Source organism: Triturus cristatus, chromosome 1_2 (assembly GCF_964204655.1).
Source record: "Triturus cristatus chromosome 1_2, aTriCri1.1, whole genome shotgun sequence".
NCBI lineage: Eukaryota > Metazoa > Chordata > Amphibia > Caudata > Salamandridae > Triturus > Triturus cristatus.
In genome coordinates, this window is record NC_140580.1 from 289,920,510 (window position 1) to 289,941,396 (window position 20,887).

The 20,887-nt window shown below is 46.1% G+C and overlaps 1 protein-coding gene across 1 annotated transcript in view; it reads right to left on the reverse strand.

Annotated features, from left to right (window-relative positions):
* Positions 1-10,421, reverse strand: part of LOC146867188 (beta-microseminoprotein-like) — an 88,351-nt gene extending 77,930 nt beyond the window's left edge. Inside the window, exons 1-2 of the mRNA XM_085603774.1 lie at positions 10,285-10,421; positions 4,520-4,613 (exon numbers count right to left, since the gene is read on the reverse strand). Coding sequence (XP_085459900.1) covers positions 4,520-4,613; positions 10,285-10,287 — 97 coding nt within the window. The 5' untranslated portion in view covers positions 10,288-10,421. The remainder of the gene's footprint in view (positions 1-4,519; positions 4,614-10,284) is intronic.
* Between the last annotated feature and the right edge of the window lie 10,466 nt (positions 10,422-20,887).

Genomic DNA, 20,887 nt, shown 5'->3' on the forward strand with positions numbered 1-20,887 from the left:
CTCGCGTATGACATACGCGAGGATTGGGGTACGCCTGGGGTACGGTGCGGACATACGTGGGTGGGGGGTACGCCTGGGGTACGGTGCGGACATATGCGGGTGGGGGAGTACGCTTGGGGTACGGTGCAGACATACGCGGTGGGGGGTACGCCTGGGGTACGGTGCGGACGTAAATGGTCTCTAAAATGATAATGGTAATACCAATTGGTTAGTAAGAACACCCTGAATCCGGAGACCTCCAGGTTATCTGCAAGAATTTTTAAGATGAGTTTTGTTTTATTTATTTGTTTACAATTGAAACTTATTTTTTCAGATATTGACATTTGTAGGCAGCTTTTTATGATAAAGAAGGGTGACATGTTGTGATCTACTGCTGGAGATTAATGTAACTTTAAGATACGAATGTCCAGTGTGTTATTGTTCTGTTGTTATGGTACTGTTCATGGGGGTTCGGTCCACTGGCAGTTACTCACTGGCTGGAGGAGCTGTATCATCTATTAAAACATTTCGGAACATATGTGAGCCTGGAAGTATCTTCATTAGAGCACAGAGGTTAAGAAGTTATTCAGGATCCTTAAATGGGATCTCATAGGCATCTCCACTGGCATTACTCTGGACACATGGGGTTGAAATCTTTCGAAACACTGCAGCGCAAACACAAACTAGACACCACCCATTTCTACTTGCAATTATGACATGCCCTACAGGTGGAACAAATAGATTGGGCCTCAATTCCCATGAGTAGCCCCCTGGAGAATAAAGAGATTGCTAATAAAGTGGTATTTCCCATGTATCGACCATATTGAACAACAAGCTTGACAGGCAGCTTTTTATGATAAAGAAGGGTGACATGTTGTGATCTACTGCTGGAGATTAATGTAACTTTAAGATACGAATGTCCAGTGTGTTATTGTTCTGTTGTTATGGTACTGTTCATGGGGGTTCGGTCCACTGGCAGTTACTCACTGGCTGGAGGAGCTGTATCATCTATTAAAACATTTCGGAACATATGTGAGCCTGGAAGTATCTTCATTAGAGCACAGAGGTTAAGAAGTTATTCAGGATCCTTAAATGGGATCTCATAGGCATCTCCACTGGCATTACTCTGGACACATGGGGTTGAAATCTTTCGAAACACTGCAGCGCAAACACAAACTAGACACCACCCATTTCTACTTGCAATTATGACATGCCCTACAGGTGGAACAAATAGATTGGGCCTCAATTCCCATGAGTAGCCCCCTGGAGAATAAAGAGATTGCTAATAAAGTGGTATTTCCCATGTATCGACCATATTGAACAACAAGCTTGACAGGCTGGTGAAACTTAGGACAACCTAGGAGAGAGACTTCAGCCCCATGGAAGATGTGGGAGGTGACCCTCATGCAGCCCAAGAAGTAGCCATTGAGTCGAAGCTCAGACTATTCCAGCTAAAAATCCTACTAAGGACCTATTACAATGGAAGCCATCCATACGAAATGGGCATATTGCTTGCGATATTGCTTGCGATGTGAGGTGGGAGAGGGCACGTTTCTACATACCCTTTGGGAATGCCTCGTGGTTGCTGGGTACTGGTCCGCCATTTTCAGGGAACAAGGAACAATCCTAGATGTGGACTCCCGCAACGCTGCTCTGTAAATTAGGCTTCATGCTGGCAAAGAAGGCCATTGCTATGCATTAGGGCAGGCAACAGTTGCCAACATAACAACAATGGATTCCAGACATTGGCTTGTATATGGAAGCAGAAAGGGCGGTTTACAGCGGTAGGGGCTGCCTTAAGAAGTTTGATAGAATATGGGGCGGTTGGAGGTAACATGGCGGTCTTGGATAGGAAACACGGATACGCAGCCAGGAAACCCTGACACCCTTCATCAGTGAAGACAAACTCAATCCTAGTTATTGTCAGTCTGGATGGTAGTGGGGGAAAATTGTACACAAGTGGGAGGAGGGCAGGATGTGAGGGATACTTCTGGTGCCCGATAAATTTGATGTTACTGATTAAAATTCTGTACTACTGTGGTTGTCGATTATATTACTTTAGTAAAAGCTGTAATAAAAATATTTATTAAATAAATATTGATTTGCCAGTTATCTTGCAACATGGTTTGTGGGAAAATGTTGAGGTTCGGTTCTTTCTTCCTGTCTTTCATGTCCGTTTTTTCTTCTAAGATTCATCTCTCAATTTCTCTTCTTTAGAGAAGTCTTACACAGAGAGATAAAGGTCCCGAAATGGCATAATATCTTCTATGATCCTTTTACACAAACATAATGATACGCATATATGTATGTATACATAGACACACCCACAAGCCCACGCACAAAAAGCAACCTAGAAGTACTCATTTTATGGACCATAGACTGGGCTGGCAACAAGGTGTTAATCTGTGAGCTCAGTTACGCTTCGGCCACTGATCAGCCATTGGCTGGATGCCAGGTGTGCCTGCACATGTTTTCTGCAGGGTTTTATTCTACCGTTGTTTCTGTATTATTTGAAACTGTGTTCTAGAAATGTCATTACTCATCTCGAGATATCAGACGTCATCTTTGCCTTGGGATTCTAATAGATGGTTAGCAGGGTTTAATAATCTATCACAACGGTGAAGGGCTTGCTCATCGCAGCTGGTAATGTTCCCAGGCCATACAACAGATACTTTTTGTGAGCAGAAGGTGGAGAAATAGGGTGAATTTTAAAACATGCAAAATAAACAGTATCGGGCTTGCTCTGCTGCCCCATAGGTGGAAAAAATAAGCCACTGTGAGGGTCTCGGCAACGTAGTTACTTATCATCAGTGCTTTAAATGGAGAAAAATAAGTGTAGGTACTTACTCCTCTGTTTTATAGACTAGGGGTGGAGCCGACAGTGGGGGAGGTGGGGAGACAGGCATTCAATGAAACTTCTCTCTCAATCCTCCTCTTCTAATCATTTTATAATTAGATACATTATTTCTGCCCACACTCCTTAAGCTTTTTCTCTTAGCCTCTCCTTTATCTCCCAGGTATATTTTCCTTGCCCTTTTTTGGTATTTTACCCCTTTTGATATTTCTCACCATTCTTTTTTTTCCACCTCTTAATTTTCTCTCATCTCTCTTACCACTTTCTTTCCCCTTCTTCCAAACCACTATTACTTTTCCCTACTTAACCTTTCTGTGGTCCTGTTCAACACGTCCCCTTTGTTTTTCTTTCATACATCGAAGACTCTTTCTCCAGCTTCTCGTTTCTCTTTATTTTTGTTTAGGTTAGTACGTTTCTCCTTTTGTATTTCTCTCTATTCTTCTTTGTAATTACCTAAAAAATGCTACCCCCTCTTGCCCTTCTTCTCTTTCCTTCTTTCCCTTCACTCCTCCTGTTCTACCTTAACTACTGTTAATCTCTCATAGGAGTGCTGGCCTAAACATGTGTCACAGGATATTTGACTCAGCTACAGAGAGCAACTAAAACCTAGGTGCTTGTCTAAAGTTTGGGGTTTGAAATATATTTTGTGGCCTCTCCGGACAGTTTATTAAATTAATTACTATAATTATGATTATTTTTGAGGGCGCCACAAGCTCATTACGTGCTCCAGGCTTTCTCCGGAAGATAGTTGATGATTACCAGACTGTTTTCATTTAATTATTGTAGTTTTTATGATGCATTGGGTAGTCTGATGATGTGCTGCATGGCTAAACACTTAAAGGGCCCCAAAGGCGAGACCTGTTGGCTATGCCAATGCTTGTTATATGAATGAAAAAGAATTACAACAATGCTATGTGGCTGACAGTAGGTAACCTTCCCAAAAGCACACCTGTGTTAATTATTTCTGTGACGCTTTAAGTAAGTGTTACCACTATGTGGATACCTATAGGAAAACTAAGACCACCTATGCCGTTCACAGCTCGTTTTCCTGCAGCGCCTGACCAGCAGACTGACTGCTATCCATCAGAGGCGATTTGCAGCGTGTTAATCAGTGCTGCTGGAAATGAAGAATCAATAAAAGGCCATTGATCATGACTGACATCCCCAACTTTCGATGTCTTAAGGGGCTGACCCAAACCCTTCTCTATGTTAAGCTGTCTCTAGCCAGACTTAAACAGCAACAGCATTTGGCAGTCAAGCAAATATTTTATCCTACAACTGCAAGATGTAATTTCAGAGAAAGTGAACACGCAAAAGTTAAAATGAGGTTCTGAAAGCTGGCAGCATCTACTTAACGGTGTCCAGGTAGGATGTTGCAAGATTGTGCTAAAGGGACAGCTTACCACAACGCTTGATAACGTTCATGTTGGATGTCCACCATTTTAAAATAAATAAAAATATATGTTAAAAGATGGAGCGTGCTTACGGATCCATATTACTCGGAGGAAACAGCTGAACTCTCAACAATACTTGAATCTGAAAAACTTAATTGTTGAAAGTTATGAGCCTTAAAGATAGTTTTTTAAATTCCACTTCAGTTACCAAACATTTGCAAATGCCTGACATACCTTCTTTCATTATTAAATACACTCTGTTAATTAGTAAGGTAAGGTTTTTAATTCCTACCTTTGACGCCAGGCTGCACTCCCTCAAAGTAGCAAGCTGCATCACATCCCAAATCTGAGATAATTAAAAGAAGAGAAAATCCCAAAAGGTATTTCTGAAATGAAAAGTTAGATATTTATTAAAAAATGTTAGGAAGGGGGGATGATTGTTATAAGTGGCTCTTTCACTTTAGCTCCTGCATGAACACTCGCAGAGTGGTACACCCTACTGTGTAGATCACTAACGCCCTGAGTCTGTGCGAGTGAAAACACAACCAATAAATATAATACAAGAACTTTGTTGGGATGAAAAAGTCCTTTGCATGATAATGGACGTGCGCCGATTCCTGAGTGCCCAAACTGTACTTATGTTTGGATCCCTAATGCTGATTTTTGTTGCCATAGGCAAACCTGGATTATGCACATGCACCATGACATAGGCCTGTCTCCCAGACTGCGGTCTATTTGGACCTGAGGGCACCCATAGCACTACCCTCATAGTGGTGGAATGTCACTGTCTTCACCAGTCGTTAAGCAGCACAAGCGCAGTGGTGACAGCACAGTGTGTAGTCATCTGAAGGAGTGAGCAGGTCTTTTTTAGCATCGGTCACTGATGTGATGCCCACAGGCTCACTCATTCTAAAATTCAGCTGCTGTGCGCTCAACTCATCCTTGGCCTACATCGCTTTTGGTGTGGAGTGCTGCTCAACCCATGAATGGTATACCTGCCTTGGCTGTATGCGTGCGTGGTAAGGATAGAATCTGAACCCCCCAGGATATTGCGATTTGTGATTTGCAAACAAAATTGCAAAATCTGCCCTTTTTTTTAAACTCCAGCGATTTTGACGCAAGTGCCGGCAAATTTGTGTACAAAAAAAATAAAATAGCATGGGGGTACACCCTCTCTTTTTATATACTCTGTGCTGCCATCCGAGCCAGTAAAGGTAGGATGACCAACAGGCTAACAGGCAGCAGAGGTGTTAACTTCCTCTATTGCCTGCCTTTCAAATGCACAGAGCCACCTCCATGCAATTAGCTTGCAGCGGTTGAAAAGCTCTTCTGACCCCACCCTCCACAACACCCCTCTCCCTCTCCCTTCTCCCCCTCTGTCTTCTGTTAACCCCTAATCTTCCACATGTCTTATCTTTTTTTTTATATTCTCCTGCTGCCTTCACACCCCAGCCCTGCTGCCTTGCACACATCAAGGAATGCAGATTGTCTGATGACAAAAGGAGCAGGGTTCATATTGTAATCTGCTCTCTTTGGCATCAGACATCCTCTGATTCAATGTGGTGTGCTGCTGGAGACTCTGCAAGGTTACAGATTGTGACACGGCACAGTCTCCAGCAACAGTTGCAGCCCGTGCGTGTAAACATGATGGGGCAGGGCAGGGGTAGGGGGGGTTGACGTGACAAACAACAGAATAGGGAAAATAAAATAAATAAACAAATCCACTTACCTTGCGCTTGCCACATCATTGACAAGGCTGCAAGTGCATGGTAAGTGGTTTTATTTATTTATTATTCCTATTCCGTTGTTTGTCACTTACACCCCCCGACTCCTGCCGGCCCCACCCCAGCGTTCTTGCTGCCACTGTCCAGCAATGACAGAGCAAGGCCTTGCAGTATTTCTGTAGCAGGCACGTTTTTGGGCCACAGTGAACACACTATATATTTTGAGGTTTTTATGGCAAATTTAGCTTGTTTCGAACTCAAAATTTGCCACCCAAACCTGCTAAATCTTGGGGGGCATACAATACAGGGATAATGCAGTACTGTGCAGTGCCACATGATAAATGTAAGTGCCGGGTGTATGTGTGCCTATGAGTGATACAGTACAGGAAGGATGCAGTGCTGGGCAGTGTGGGCATGCTATATACATGCGCTGGGAGTATGTGTGCCTGTGAATGGTACAATGCATGGAAGATTCTGCGTCCCATTTTTGGAGACACAGGCCTGCATGGTGAAACACGAGGAGAGGAAGTAGAGGAATCCCCGGACAGATTTGTGTATTGCTGCATTCCTGTAAGCTGGGTGGCACACACACTGGAGAGGGAAGAGACAGACTTTCCCTGTAAACTTCAAAGGGTGCTCTTTGATACATTGACAATTCACAAGGAAGGTGCCTGCGCTCATCTCAGAAAGGAATTGGGGATGACCTTTGATACACATATCACTGTGGTTGACATCCAGGTGTGAACTGTAGTCACTCCTGTGGCCTGTAAGGGTGGGCTATCAACTCTGAGGTCACAACAAGACACGCAACCTGATTAACACCGCCTGCTAGAGAAGTGAGGCCCCACTGTGGGACAGACCAGACACTTACCCTGCAAGGAGGAGCCTCAAGAAACCTCCAATCGCTTTGGTCAATCAGCTGTGTGTGAGGAACTCTGCATCCGCTGAGTGCAGCCCGCCTAGGCCCCTTGCAGTGAATTCACCTGATTCATCTGATGATGCACCGGGTGCCTGTGGACGGGGCATGCTCAGGGACTCTGGATGCTCTGAACACATATGTGCGGGTAAGACTGATTTCAGTCAAGTCGGCCCTATGGAAACTTGTTTCCTAGTAATTGCTGGAGTGCCGGAACACTGATTACTTTAAAATAGAGTCAGAGTGGTTTCTTGAGACTCAAACAACTAGTGGGGCTTACCCTGGATGTTGCTTATAGTCAATTAGGTATAACCTTGGCTTTAGAGCAAGAATGGCTTGGAGCAGTGAGGGAGTGGGACCCAGGGAACAGCCTAAAGAGACACTAAAGCCCCGACCTCAGAGGGGACTGTGTAATTGCTTATGAATGTTGTTAGCGGTATATAAAATACTTCTTTTATCACAAAAGTATTTGGCCAGACAATCATAATTTATTGTTGCTGCTGCCCACATGTTGAGTTGTTAGTCCATGTACCACCTTTCATCTCCCCACCTAGGGAGCATTGAACAACTTGGACTAGGCTATTCCTCAGAGTCCAGTTATGCCATCAAACATCCAAGCTATTTATTTGATTGGATGCATTTAACTTGTCTGCGTTCTTGCTGCAATTGTTACGGTTTATAATTAACCATACAATAAATAACTATTACTTAAGTGCTGAAGGGGACTTGGCACAGTTGCTCGGGATCCATTGTAAGTTGGGGAACGGGACATCAGGAGTAAAAATCCTCAACCCCCACATGCTCTGTGGCTCTATAAACGGGTTCTGGTGTTGTACCACTGGCCAGATTCACGGAACAAAGGTTTTTGAATAGAGAAAGCTTTGCAGAAGAGTTTCTACATATATCATTTAACCCCTTGTGCGCTCATGACGGAACCACGCCGTCATGAGCCACGGGCGGCGTGTGCTCATGACGGCGTGGTTCCGTCATGCTGTGGCCGTTGGCGGCCGCTCCTCCCACGCGGCACTAATTCCCCGCCTGTGCGGGCGAAATAGACAGTGGGCGGAGTCGTGACGGAACCACGCCGTCATAAGCACAGCTCGCCCGTGACTCATGACGGCGTGGTTCCGTCATGAGCATGGCGGCGGTGCGCTCACCCCTCACCCCCCCCCCAGCGCTGCGGCGGAATTCGCGCCACAGCGAAGGGGTTAAATACTCATATCAGACTTTGTATGACATAGCAATGTCAAACACACAAGGCCATATTTATCAAAATGTAACGCCTGCACCTTGCTGTGCTGCATTACAGGAAAAAGGCAGGAATGCACCGTATTTCTCACAATACAGTGCATCCCTGCCTTTACCCAGCACTGGAGCACAATGTGCTGCCTAGCGTCAACACAGGCACTCTCTCATGCACCATGGGGCAGGAGTGCCTGCATTGCAAGCAGGATTGCTTTCATGCAGAAAAGAACACTTTTCTGTACAAAAACAATCCCCTGAGGCATTTCCTCTATGTGGGCTTCAAAATGCATCAGTCATAGAAAGAGGAAAAACGAGGATAAATGAACACATTTCTCCTGGTAATGCCTCCCCCTGGGAAAGCGTAGCATTTTGGCGCATTCTCAGATCTACATGTAATGGCAAATCTGGGAATGCATCAAAATCCATTAGTGTTGCGTAGGAACACCCGCACACCACTCATGGAACGCCTGCTTGGGGCAGAGTAACGCAACACAGCAATTTGCGCTGCATTGCATCACTCTGGATTTATCAAGCCACTAAGGGCCACGGCATGGGGGCTTGCATGGCTTGACACATTACATCTCAGGGGTTGTGTCCCTTTGCACCACGCAACGTGATAAATATGGCCCACAATGTTCTTATACACATGAGCTCAAATGAACATGGTGGTGGTAGTGGGGATGGTGCTAGGAGTGTAATTGATGGTAGTAGTAGTTGTGATGACGGTGATAGTGCTGGAGATGGTAACCATGATGGTGATACTAGAGGTGGGGGTGTTGTTGGTAATAATGCTGGTTGGTGGTAGCAGTAGTAGCACATAATGTTAGTCATGATGATGGTGGTGGTGATGGTGGTGCTGATAGTGGTGGTGGCAATGGTGGCAGTGTTTGTGCAATGGAAGTAGTGGTGGTAAGGGTAATTATGGTAACAGCGATGTTTGGTGGTAAGGGTAGTAGTACTGGAGGTGCTGATAATGATGGTGAAGGTGTTACTCGTTTACTCGTGATGATGTCATAGTAGTGGTGGTAATGGTTGGTTCCTGGACCGACGAGAGCAAGAGGTGAAATTCTAACAAGGAAGGGAGGACAGAGAAGAAGCCTGAATTACAAACAAAAGACACAGGACAAGTGAGGATGGGACAGCACCAGTCACTGCAGTAAACATGTCACTCAGCAGTGGGGCCCAGAGTTGGGTGCGCAACAAGCCTGACACGAGAGGGTTAGTTTGCCTCTTGGTGCCTGTCTCTTCTCCGTGTGAAAGCTGATTCTAAGCATGCAAAACCCCACGTCTCCCGCTTGCTGACAAACTAGACAAATAATGGCTGAGTTAATGAAAAAATGCAACTGACTGTGAAGAAAACAGTTAATAATGGAGGTGGCTGACCCAGTCCCCTCCCCTCTGTGTGCTGTGAGCTGAAATACAAAAACACAGCAATGAGTGAAAGAGGCTGAACCCAAGGCACCGTTGCTTGTGTGTAACATCACTAGGAATACGACATATTCACTTTAGCGATAAGAAACGGTAGACCGGTTTGCTAAATCCGTTTCTAGCTAGACCTAGAATAGAACATGTTTTGTAACCTACACAAGGGATTCACTTCTCATTCCAGCTACTCGTTGCCTATTTTAAATATCACTGAAATGGCTAATGAGTTTGTGACTGTGTCCCCTCATTCTGGTTGTCTTTCTTAATTTTCTTAAGCGACGATTCTCAGTGCGTTTTAAAAAAAATACTCAGACATTCAATATATTCTACCGCAACTTATTAAGTAGAGAGTCTTTCCTATCAGATATCTGCATTTACAAAACATCCCCGAGAAAAGTCACTGAAACCAAAGTGCATTACAGAACACTAATGCCGAATGTGCAAACGGGGATGTGGTACAAATTTACACTATTGTGCTGTTTACTCCTTATTACGTAACGTAAGGATGCTTTATTTTGCTCCTTAATTGCAACTGAAAGTCCTTTGATGTTAATGTTTGAATTCTGCCTCTGAAGACAAAGTATAACAAATGATTTTTTGCTGACGCACTTAGGGGCACAAAAACAAAATAGAGTAACATAACATTTTTACCATGGGACGAATACACCCTTTGTGAAACCTCATTAAGGTCACAGATCTACTTTTTAATTAAAAAAACCGAGAAAAAAAGATTTAAATGTGACTCACCATGATCCAGGCAAACAGTTTCTTCCAGAGTTAGAATTGTTTTAGCCGACGAGCTCCTGTGTTGCTTATGGTCGGGAATTTATATAGGCTCTGCGTTTTTTAGCATTCCCTTGAGTTATGTAGCTAATAAAACACAAGATTTATGAGTTTGTGCTGGAAAAGTAGAAACTATGCGCTGTGTCAGCACTAATGGGATTTGTGGGTCTGCACACATAGACACGATCAACTGACGTAGACTGGGGTTGTGAAACCAAATATTTATGGAGTGTTACATGAAAAGAACTGAGATTAGGTTCTCTGGAAATGTAATAGAAGTACGCTGTGTTGGCAAGTCGTGTTTTCATTTACCTTCCCAAGAAAAAACTAGTGTCTCTCACTGCACATACCAGCAGGGGAGGGGAATGGGGGCGATGGGTGGAGGGGAGCATTTGAGTGCCAGGCCAGTTCATAATAACCCTCCTAACACACACACAAACGACCGAGGCAGCTGGAACAGTATAGTGGGGCTGGAGTTCAGAAGGTGATGCCAATAACAAGCATTGGTCAATGCATTAGGTTTCATCTATGTGAATAATTATACTTTTTTTGGTGCTGTAAGTTTTAGCTGTTTGATTCATATGTGCAGTGCAAAAGGGCACTTTGTTGCAGTTTTATATAGTGCGAACATAACTCGAGGCATTAAAGTGCATTATATGAGAAGCACAAGTTTTACATGAAAGGATACTTTTTTGTTTTAATGGCATGGGGAGGTCTAATCCCAGCGTGGACACAACATCCTGTGATTCTGGGCCAATCACTTAATCTCGCGTGCCATAAAAACAAGAAAGTATGCTTTCATGTAAAACTTCTGCTTCTCGTGTAAAGCGCTCTAATGTCCTTGGGACAAGTTAGCGCTATATAAAGCTGCAAAAAACATACCAACTACACCCTGCACTTATGAACTAAACTTGGCCAAGGGCATTAGTGCGCTTTACATGGAAGAAGAAAATACTGTTAGTGTTAAATGCCTACCTCACTGCCACACCCCCAGAAACACCCCTATCAGACATACAAGACACAGCCCAAGCAATTTGGTGAGTTTCGGCACTTCTATCTTTCCTTTTAAAGCACTGGTCCCAGCAGGTAAGAATTTTAATGTAACACTCGATATTCTGAGCAATTCCAAGATGATAAATGCTGGTTTTAAAAACAAAGGTCTACTTCAAGTATGGAATAGTGTATTGGGCTGGTCCCACGTGTAGAGGTGACAAAGTGGACGTAGCCGAGCTGAGTTTAAGGGAGTTTATTAAGTCCATAAGAAGAGTAGATACAGAGCCCCACCAGGAGTAGCCTGCTAGCTGCTCAGCCCATCTTCCAACTGACAACACTCACACCAGACACCCAAGCATTCCATTCATGTCAATCATGCCAATATTCTACACAGAACATTCACGCTGGCTGAGCAGCTAGGGACAAGGTGAAAGGGAACATTACGGCATAACATGAGAATACTACATATCCTCTCCCTTTTATATAGAAAAATCAATGGAACCACATTAAAATGAAAACAACTATACACAGCAATATACAAATGATGAAAACAGTCCATAAACCCTGGAATGAATGGTAAAACCACATCACAAGAGGGAAAACTAACAAACATAGGAGGAAAGAAGAATGAAAGGAAAACACTAACACCATCCCCCTTCCTTAATAGAGAACAAAAAGCGAAAAAGAAAGAAGTGTAAGAACAGCTCACAAATACCAAGTGAGCAACAACCACATAGAATGTATAGGGGAAACGTAGCCCAAGACTAAAACACTGTGGCTGGACAACACCCAAGGAAGTACTCATCATGTAAGGAGACTGTGGGGAAGGAAACCATGACCCAACTTGCCACCCCTCATGTGAGGGACACATGCTAAAAGCAGTGTAACAACTAGCGTAGTATGGAACTAACACCCAAGAACAAGTGCAGCGTGAGAAAACAACACAGGTGCAGCACAGTGTGGCAAACTCACACAATACGTCTCCGTGAAGCACAACATGACAACGTAAAAACAGGATGTGGCACATGGCGACTTACACACAACACGACAATGTGAGGTGCAGGGCAGCTTACACACAACACGACAACGCGAGGCGCAAGGAGACTTACACACAACATGACTAAGTGAAGCGCAGAGCGACTAACGCACTACATGACAATGTGAGGCGCAGGGTGACTTACACACGACTTGACAACGTGAGGCGCAGGGCGACTTACACACAAAATGCAAGGTGAGGCACGGGGCGGCTTACACACTGAACACAACAAGGTGAGGCTTTGAGCGACTTACACATAACATGCCTAAAAACGAAGAGGTGGGACTAACACCCATAACACACCCGAAATGTGAAGACGTATCTAACATACGCAAATGGGGAAAACATCCCATAACCCAAACGGCGTAAGCGTTAACAATGTAAAATGTGGCATCACAACACAAATGTGCTGTAAATATAAAATCCAAACTCTAAACAATGCAGACCACATTGCAATTACCGTAAGTCAAAATGGGCTCTGTCGTTGAGCAATTCATGTGAATCGAACACTGTTGAAGATAGTAAAACCTGTAAAACCATGCCGAGTTGTGCTAGACATAAAAGCATAACTCAAAAGGTTGAAGGTGAAGAACATTTTCATGGCCCTACCCAGGAAGAATTCTCAACAAGTTGTAAACCATACAAGCACTACAACTGTGAAATGACTAGCTGCAAAAACTTCAAGACTCTCAGCGTGAAACTGACTTAAGTGGAGTCTTAAGATTTCAGAGACGATATGGACGCAGTGTCACAGCATAAACCAAAATGTGCGTTCGAATGTCACTGCCGAAACAATTCCTTCAGCAAAGGCAAAACGGCAAAACAAGTTACCGGGGCAGTGTGTCACCAGGAGGAGTCTATTGATGACCCCCGACAGTACACAAGCGTTCCGACGTAGAAATGCCCAAACGAAAAGTACCTGCATTGTCTTGTGCTAAAAAGACAAACCAGGAGAGCTGGAGAGGAACCGATATACACACTGTGATGTTCCCGCTATTTGGATGAACTTTATGGCGAATGAGCAACGTGATTGACAAAGCGAACAAAAACCTAGATTACGCCAATCCCAAAATGGCGGCAGGCTCCACAGACGCCGCACCGGGTGGCTTGCTGTCACAGTGTGCAGCCAAGCGCTGCACAACAGCTAACTGTGCCGCAAAGAATGAAGAGACGTCACTGAGGGTCTGTGGTAGGCATCGCAGGGCAGAATGACGCCGGTAGGTGAGCACGTGGCGAATGTGACTCATGCCTCGGTTTTTTGAAGCGGCAGGTGGCGGTTGAACTGGCACTGATGCAATGTTGGCTCAAGGCAGGGACACCAACAATGAAAGACGACAAATGTCACACCGTCAATGTAGCTCACTACACAGATTTCGTATCGTTGGCAGGCAGAACAGACCTAATTAAACACGTTGCCACTAGGACTCTTACCTAGTGCATGCGCTTCCCATGCGCTTGTAAGGCACCGCTGGTGTGTTGCCCAAACACCAAACACATCTTTACGTTGAGTCCAATTCCTCAATACCACAGTTAGAGTAAACACACCTTGCACATTGTAGTTGTAGACACCACTGCTGTCCAGGAGTAGGTTGCCAGGATCATGCAAATAACCTCCCTAGTAGCGCACACATCAGGAGGTTGACAGGCTTGTTGCAGATCAAATGTACATGTTAAACTCAGCGTGCGCAGCGTCCATAATTGTTTTCCTTCTGAACAGACACTCCTCCTCACATCTTGATGCAGAGCACGTGCCAAAACACTGAATGTGCACCTCGATAAAAAGCATAAAGACTGCCTTTTGAACTATGAGCTGTGGTTTCCAGTCATCCACTCTTTGTAAAACTGGCTACTCGATGTGGCAGGAATGTTGCAATTGTGTGTTGAACAACACTGACACACAAATGTAAAGTACCTCTTCTGTGAGCTGAATGAAGCATGTCCAGGCTGGGCAAAGCTGGTTGGGGCCGTCCGTTTTCAAGGACACTGGTGGGTCTGGCTTGCCTGATGCTCCAAATAAGACGCTCCTAACTTTGTTACACTTGATTTCTTTTGTCTTGGTTCTCTTGTTTCTTGTAGTATCTTATTTCCAGTAGTCTCTTTTAGTTTCACTTGGTATCTGTACCATCTTTAAAGACACTTGAGTAAGACCACTCGTCGCCAAAATGTAGTGGGCTGGTCCCACGTGTAGTGATGACAAAGTGGACGTAGCCGAGCTGAGTTTAAGGTAGTCTATTAAGTCCATCAGAAGAGTAGATACAGAGCCCCACCAGGAGCAGCCTGCTAGCTGCTCAGTCCATCTTCCAACTGACAACATTCACACCAGATACCCAAGCATTCCACTCATGTCAATCATACCAACATTCTACACAGAATACTCACACTGGCTGACCAGCGAGGGACAAGGTGAAAGGGAACATTACAGCATAACATGAGAATACTACAAATACGTCTACGAGTCCTGTGAAGCAAACACTTACATGAGAAGTGAAACTGCAGAGGAAGTGACAAACTCAATAATTTATAGATATGATTGAGACATATGGGAAATATTAATTTTTCTACATAAATGAGACATCTAATGAAAGTAAAGGAAAATCCGCTGCCACTATGACTAATACAAGTCTGCACAGCGGGGACTTCACCTCATCTTCAGTACAGGTCTTCAGTGCACCCCGTGGCGCAGCACAGCCAGGCCACCTCTCTTATGCAAGTTGTTTTTAAGTCACTGGATGCTGTAGCCTTTTCTTTCCTACCTGTAGTGTAAGGGCAATACAAGTGTGGCATTTTGGCAAAGAATTACAAGTGAATGGCAAAGCGTAGCATTAAGCAAAAATTGCTATCGCCACGCTCTGCCATTCTGAAAACGCTGGATGAACAATGATACAGCATATACCTGTGTTTTCCCCAGCGCTGGTGCTAAACTCAGCTGTCTAGCGCCAACACAGGCACCCTTGTGCAAGTGTGCCCTCATTGACGGAATGATTGTTTATGTGCAGGAAGGTGTCCCTTACTGCACATAAACAACAATAATGGCGATTTGCAACTACTATGTGTGCTGCATTATGCAGCACAAATAGAAGTTGCAAATCATCATTTTTTTAATGATTGTTTCTGTGCAGAAAGGAACACCTTCCTGCACATAAACAATCATTCACGGCAATTTGCTATTTCTGTGCGTGGTGCACAATGCAGCACACATAGAAACAGCAAAATCGAGGGGAAATTAAACATTTCTCCTCATTTGGCCAGGTTAAGACCAGGTTTTCCTTTGTCTTCATTTTGGCGCTGCCCCATGTTTATGCAACCTTCGTAAAAAGGAGACATCGTCAAAATCAATAGGTGTTGCTGCGGAAAGGGCCCCCTGGGAAAGTGAAATTCCTTTCTGTCTCACGTCTGTTTATCCAACTCAGCCTTTACATATTGTTTAATTTTGTTTGGCATCATGGGGCTTGTGTTATCAGAAAATGGGTAATAGCATACAAACCTGTTCCGTATAGGGGCTCTTAAAGTATGCATTGCTTGGGCCCCCAAAATTCTTAAGCAGACACTTCCATTGCCACCCCTTTCACACTAAGTGTAGAGTGAAAGGGGGCCTTATTTACAAGGCAACGTTAAGCCACTTTAAGTGGCTTAACGCCACCATGTAAATAAGGTGAAGGGATTATTGCCACAGAAACATCACAAAAAGTGAAGTCCCTGGTATGATAAGCCCATGTAAATATGCTCCTTTTGATTATTCTAGAGCACTTAATTGTTGGAATACGGCCTGCTCCCACTGCATTTAAGTCACAATATAAGTGTGACATTTTGACTATTCGGCGAGAGCTCCTGACATTGAAACTGTTCTGTGTAAGGCTGCAGCTGCAACCCAGCAATGGAATACACTACTCTTGACTGTCGGAGCGTCTAACGCTTTTCTGCCAAGTGTAACTCTTATGTGGAGTGAGTAATGGTACTTTTTTGCAGTTTTATAGCGTGAACATAACCCGAGGCAGTAAAGTGCATTACATGAGAAACACAAGTTCTACATGAAAGGATACTTTTTTGTTTTTATGGCATGGGGATGTCTAATCCCAGCGTTGGCACAACATTCTGTGAGTCTGGGCAGATCACATAACCTCCTTTGCCATAAAAACCAAAAAGTATGCTTTCATGTAAAACCTTTGCTTCTAGTGTAAAGCGCTTTAATGTCCTTGGGCCAAATTAGCGCTATATAAAGCTGAAAAAACATACCAACTAAACCCTGCACACTTGGCCAAGTGCTCTAGGGCGCTTTTCATAGAAGAAGAAAATACTGTTAGTGTTGAATGCTTTCCTCACTGCCACCCCCCAGACATGCCCCTAACAGACACACAAGACACAGCCCAAGCAATTTGCCGGCACTCTTTTCTTTCCTTTTAAAGCACTGGAGTCAGGTCTAAGGAGAAATCAGATACAAATACGGCAGTTGCAATCAAAATAACTCATGCATCTAAATGAATCAGTGGGGACAGGCATACTTTAGCAATCAGTTTTAGAACAATTAAACATTAATACGTAGTGCTGAACAGAAAATTGTGACATGGTCAGTGACCCTCAACAGTGGAGGGGTGCAGACCTAGAGCCAAACGTCTAAGACAGCACAGAACAAAGGAGTTGTGAAAGGGATTAATGCCCCGGTTACATACTGGTAATCTTCATTACTCAGAGTATAGTCTTCCTCGCCACATAATAAATAAAGTGATCTTCAGCGCCACACCAGAACCCTCCAAAGCAAAAGTTAGTCTCCCATACCTCCCATCCCTTCCCAACATGGCCGACCCATATCACCCTTGACTTCTATAAGAGGAGGGTCAGCCCAACCCTCAGCCTGAGAACTACCAAGCATACACATGAAGCCAATAGAAACACAGGAAGGGAGAGATGGGAATGCATGTGGCGAGGAAGACTATACCCGGAGTGATGAAGATTACCGGTAAGTAACCGGGGCATTTCCTCCTCGTAAGTCTTCCTTGCCACATGATTAACGAAGTGAGCACATACCCAAGCTAAGCGGGTTCATGTAAACTCACAAGAAACCAACCAAAAGAAAGGGCAAGCCAAAGAAGCATGGCAAACCCCAAAAATAGGAAAACACAGATGAGTGGAAGAAACCACCCAAGAGACAGGCAACCACGAACTGGAAGAACCAGCCCGGAACAGCAAGAACCGGGAGGGCTGAAAACCCAGACCTCTGGGACCCGGAGGACAGCCAGAAAGTAAGCCCGAACCAACGATAGAAGGCGGACAGAGAAGGCACGGGACCAGACCGTAGGGAGTCAAAAGCAACAACAAAGAGGCCACAGAACAGAAAGCAGCAAGCCGGTCCAAGCACACCAAGACTGCCCAATGGACAGCCAAAAGCGAGAGGGAAGCAAAAACCCAGACTTCGGAACCAAAGACACAGAAGGCACCCCCACCACAGTGACACAACAAGAAGCCACAGCAGTGAAGAGACGTAGTCCGACTGAAACACAGCAACACCGCATAGCAGACCACCAACAGCAAGAGATCCGAAACCACCCCAAATCCAACGACCAGAGGGAAATAAGGAAACAAAACCCACCAGGTCTGGCGGCAACCGAGGACTGAAGCAGAGGAACCAGACGCAATCAAAACAGAAAGGCAGGAGCCGAAAGAACGGATCGAGAGTGCAGAAAGGAACCCAGCACCCCAACCGAACAACAAAAAATGAAGGTCACCAAAACCCCACTAGCACATAGAGAAACAGGTGAGTCAAGGACCCCAGCCGCACAAAGGACCCCCCAGAAGGGAGAGCGACACCAATGAGAGAACCCAGGCAGGCACAAGGCAAAACAGCCCCAAGACGCTGCAGGAAACAACACTGAAGCGACCCAGCCACCTACGGGGACCCCACCGGCCAACAGCAAAAAGCGGAAAGCCCACAAGGCCGTCCATGGAGCCCGAAGAGCGAACAGGACCAGGCCCAAGGCCAATCCACCAGAAAGGAATGCGAACACCCACAAGGGGCCACCATGCACAAGAAAGTACATAGAACCCGGCAGTAAGGGGAACGCAGCACAAATGAGCGAGACAGTCCCGCGCAGGGGCCTAGCAAACAGCCCAGTCACGTTTCACACGTAGCAAACGAGCCGCCGAAGCGAGCACCCAGGTGGCCATCCAACCAGGCCCGACCCACGGAGAGCCATGAGGAACAGGAGCATACAGGGAGGGAAGGCCACAGGCAGAAACACAACAAAGGAGAGAAGGACAGAAGAGCCGGGCAAAACGAGCCCGAGCAATGCCAACGCCGCCAGGGAAAAAACCCGAGCCAGCAGGCACCAGCACCCCAAAACCAGGGACAAGTTAGAAGAGAATTCAAAATCCGCACAGGAAGCGCAGGGCCCCACCACGGGTAAGGAGAACTGGGAAACCCAATACCCCCGGACAAATAAAAGCACCGTTCGAACATATACCACCTTGGGATATTATGAAAGCAGTGGCAGGATTCAAACACTTGTCTTGTGCGAGCCTGTGCCCCCAAGAAGCACAATACATACCATGGAGCTAAAGCTCCTTGGTCCAACACCCACTGCAGCAGAAACCAAGGGAGAAGCACCCAGGCGAGCACCACCAACAGGCCAAACGTCCCGTCCAGGCCAAACAAACCCAGAACCCGTGTAAGCAAAGGGACCAGAGGAAAGCGCAAAGCCGGGAGTCCCGACGAGAAGGTAGACAGAGCCACCACCAGGCACTCCAACCGAAACCGGAACCAAAGTGACTCAGCCAAGGATGGCACAACCGTGCCAAAAAGCCAAAGGGGCAAACCCAGCAACCCCCCGGAAAACGAGGCAGCTGAAAAAACGCCCAGAATAGAAACAAGAAGCCTCAGCAGGGCAGGGGCAAACCGCAGAAAAGCCAAGGAAACAGCCAACAGAAGCCAGACGAGAAACCTGCCATCAGGTGAACCAACTGACCCAGGACAGACCGGGAACCCAAGCACGCCCCACAAGCACGCCCCACAGGATGGCAAAGGCTGCCACCACCCGGGAAGGGGATACCAGAACAGGAAGACCACTGGCCACACCCGTAGACAGGGCAGGAAGGGAGGCACCGGGGCAAGAGAAGGGACACCTACGGGAACAGGCGAAGCCCAGAAGGAACCGAAACCAAGGAGGGCCCAGAGGCACTGAGACCAACTGGATGGGAAGAACCCCCAACGGAGAGACCGGGAATGCACTGCCAGTCAAGAAGGCACAAAACCCCCCGAAACACTTCCCATGGAAGGCCGCTACCAAGGTAGACAACCCCAACACGAACAGCCGGGAAGGGGCACATGAAACCAGCCAAAGGGGGACCGGCACAAGGAGGAAGGCAACCAAAGACTGGAATAACCAGAAACAGGATGGGAAAAACACCAATATCTCACCGGTAAACCGGAACCAGATCAACAGGACCCGACAGAGAAGGACCAGAGAGACAGCCAAAAAGCGACCCCGCAAGAACAGTTCAAAACGCACACCCCAGTAGAGGCGTGCACGGAACCCGTGGCCCGACCAAGCCGCCACCACCCAAAGGCAGTAGACCAACCAAAGAGCCACAGCACTTCGGATACGAGCAGGGGAGCCCAACAACCGACAACCGGCGACAACCGGTGCGACCCAGCAGTGGGCAGGACCCATTGAACTGAGACAGAGGCCACCCAGGATGGGAGGAGAGGTAACAGAAGGCCCCCAACAGAGCCCCCAAACCCCAGGAAGCGAGGAGAAGCGCGACTAGGAGGGGGCGCAAGAGCCGCCTGTCGAGCCAGGGAGCAGGAGGAGGAGAGGTCGCCACGACCGTGGCCCAGGACAAGAAAGGGCAAGACCTCCAGGAGCAGAAGCAGAAGCAAAAGCCCACATGGGGACCACCGAAGCAGCCCAGAGAAGGCCGGACAGGTGCCAACAGCCCACCCCCATCAGACACACAGCAGCCCACAGCCCCCGAAATCCCTAGGTGGACGCCCAACCAGAGACCAACCAGGCCAGACCCTGCACAATACATGAGAGCAGGATGGATGGACCGCAGGCCCAAAGCCTGGAAGAGAAGAAGGAGTCAGGGACAACCCAGGAAACAAAATGAAGCCATGGCCCCGCAACACACCCCTAAATGCCAGTAGAACACCAGGATAGGAACACACAACCCATAGGGCCAATGGTTGATGGATGTGCTTCCACCAGTACGTACATGAATGGCAAAACATATAGCACCCCTATGAAGTGCGTAACACTGCCATACGGAACCCTTCATGGCAACCTTAGAATAAAGAAAGATTGAGAAAACACCTGGAAGGGCCCAAAGCAGTGTTTAGTAGAGCACGGTACAAAGTGCCCACGGCCCCTTGATGCTGCTTCAAAAAATCAAAAAACTGCACTGCAAAAATAGACAAGAACGACCAGCAGGAAATAAAACCAAGAATTTTATCAACAAAAATAGTACGTAGAGGGCCTACTTACAAAAAGCACAAATCCGTCAAGTCCGTAATTAGCCCTGTCCATACTGCGCCGTGAAGCAGGTCGT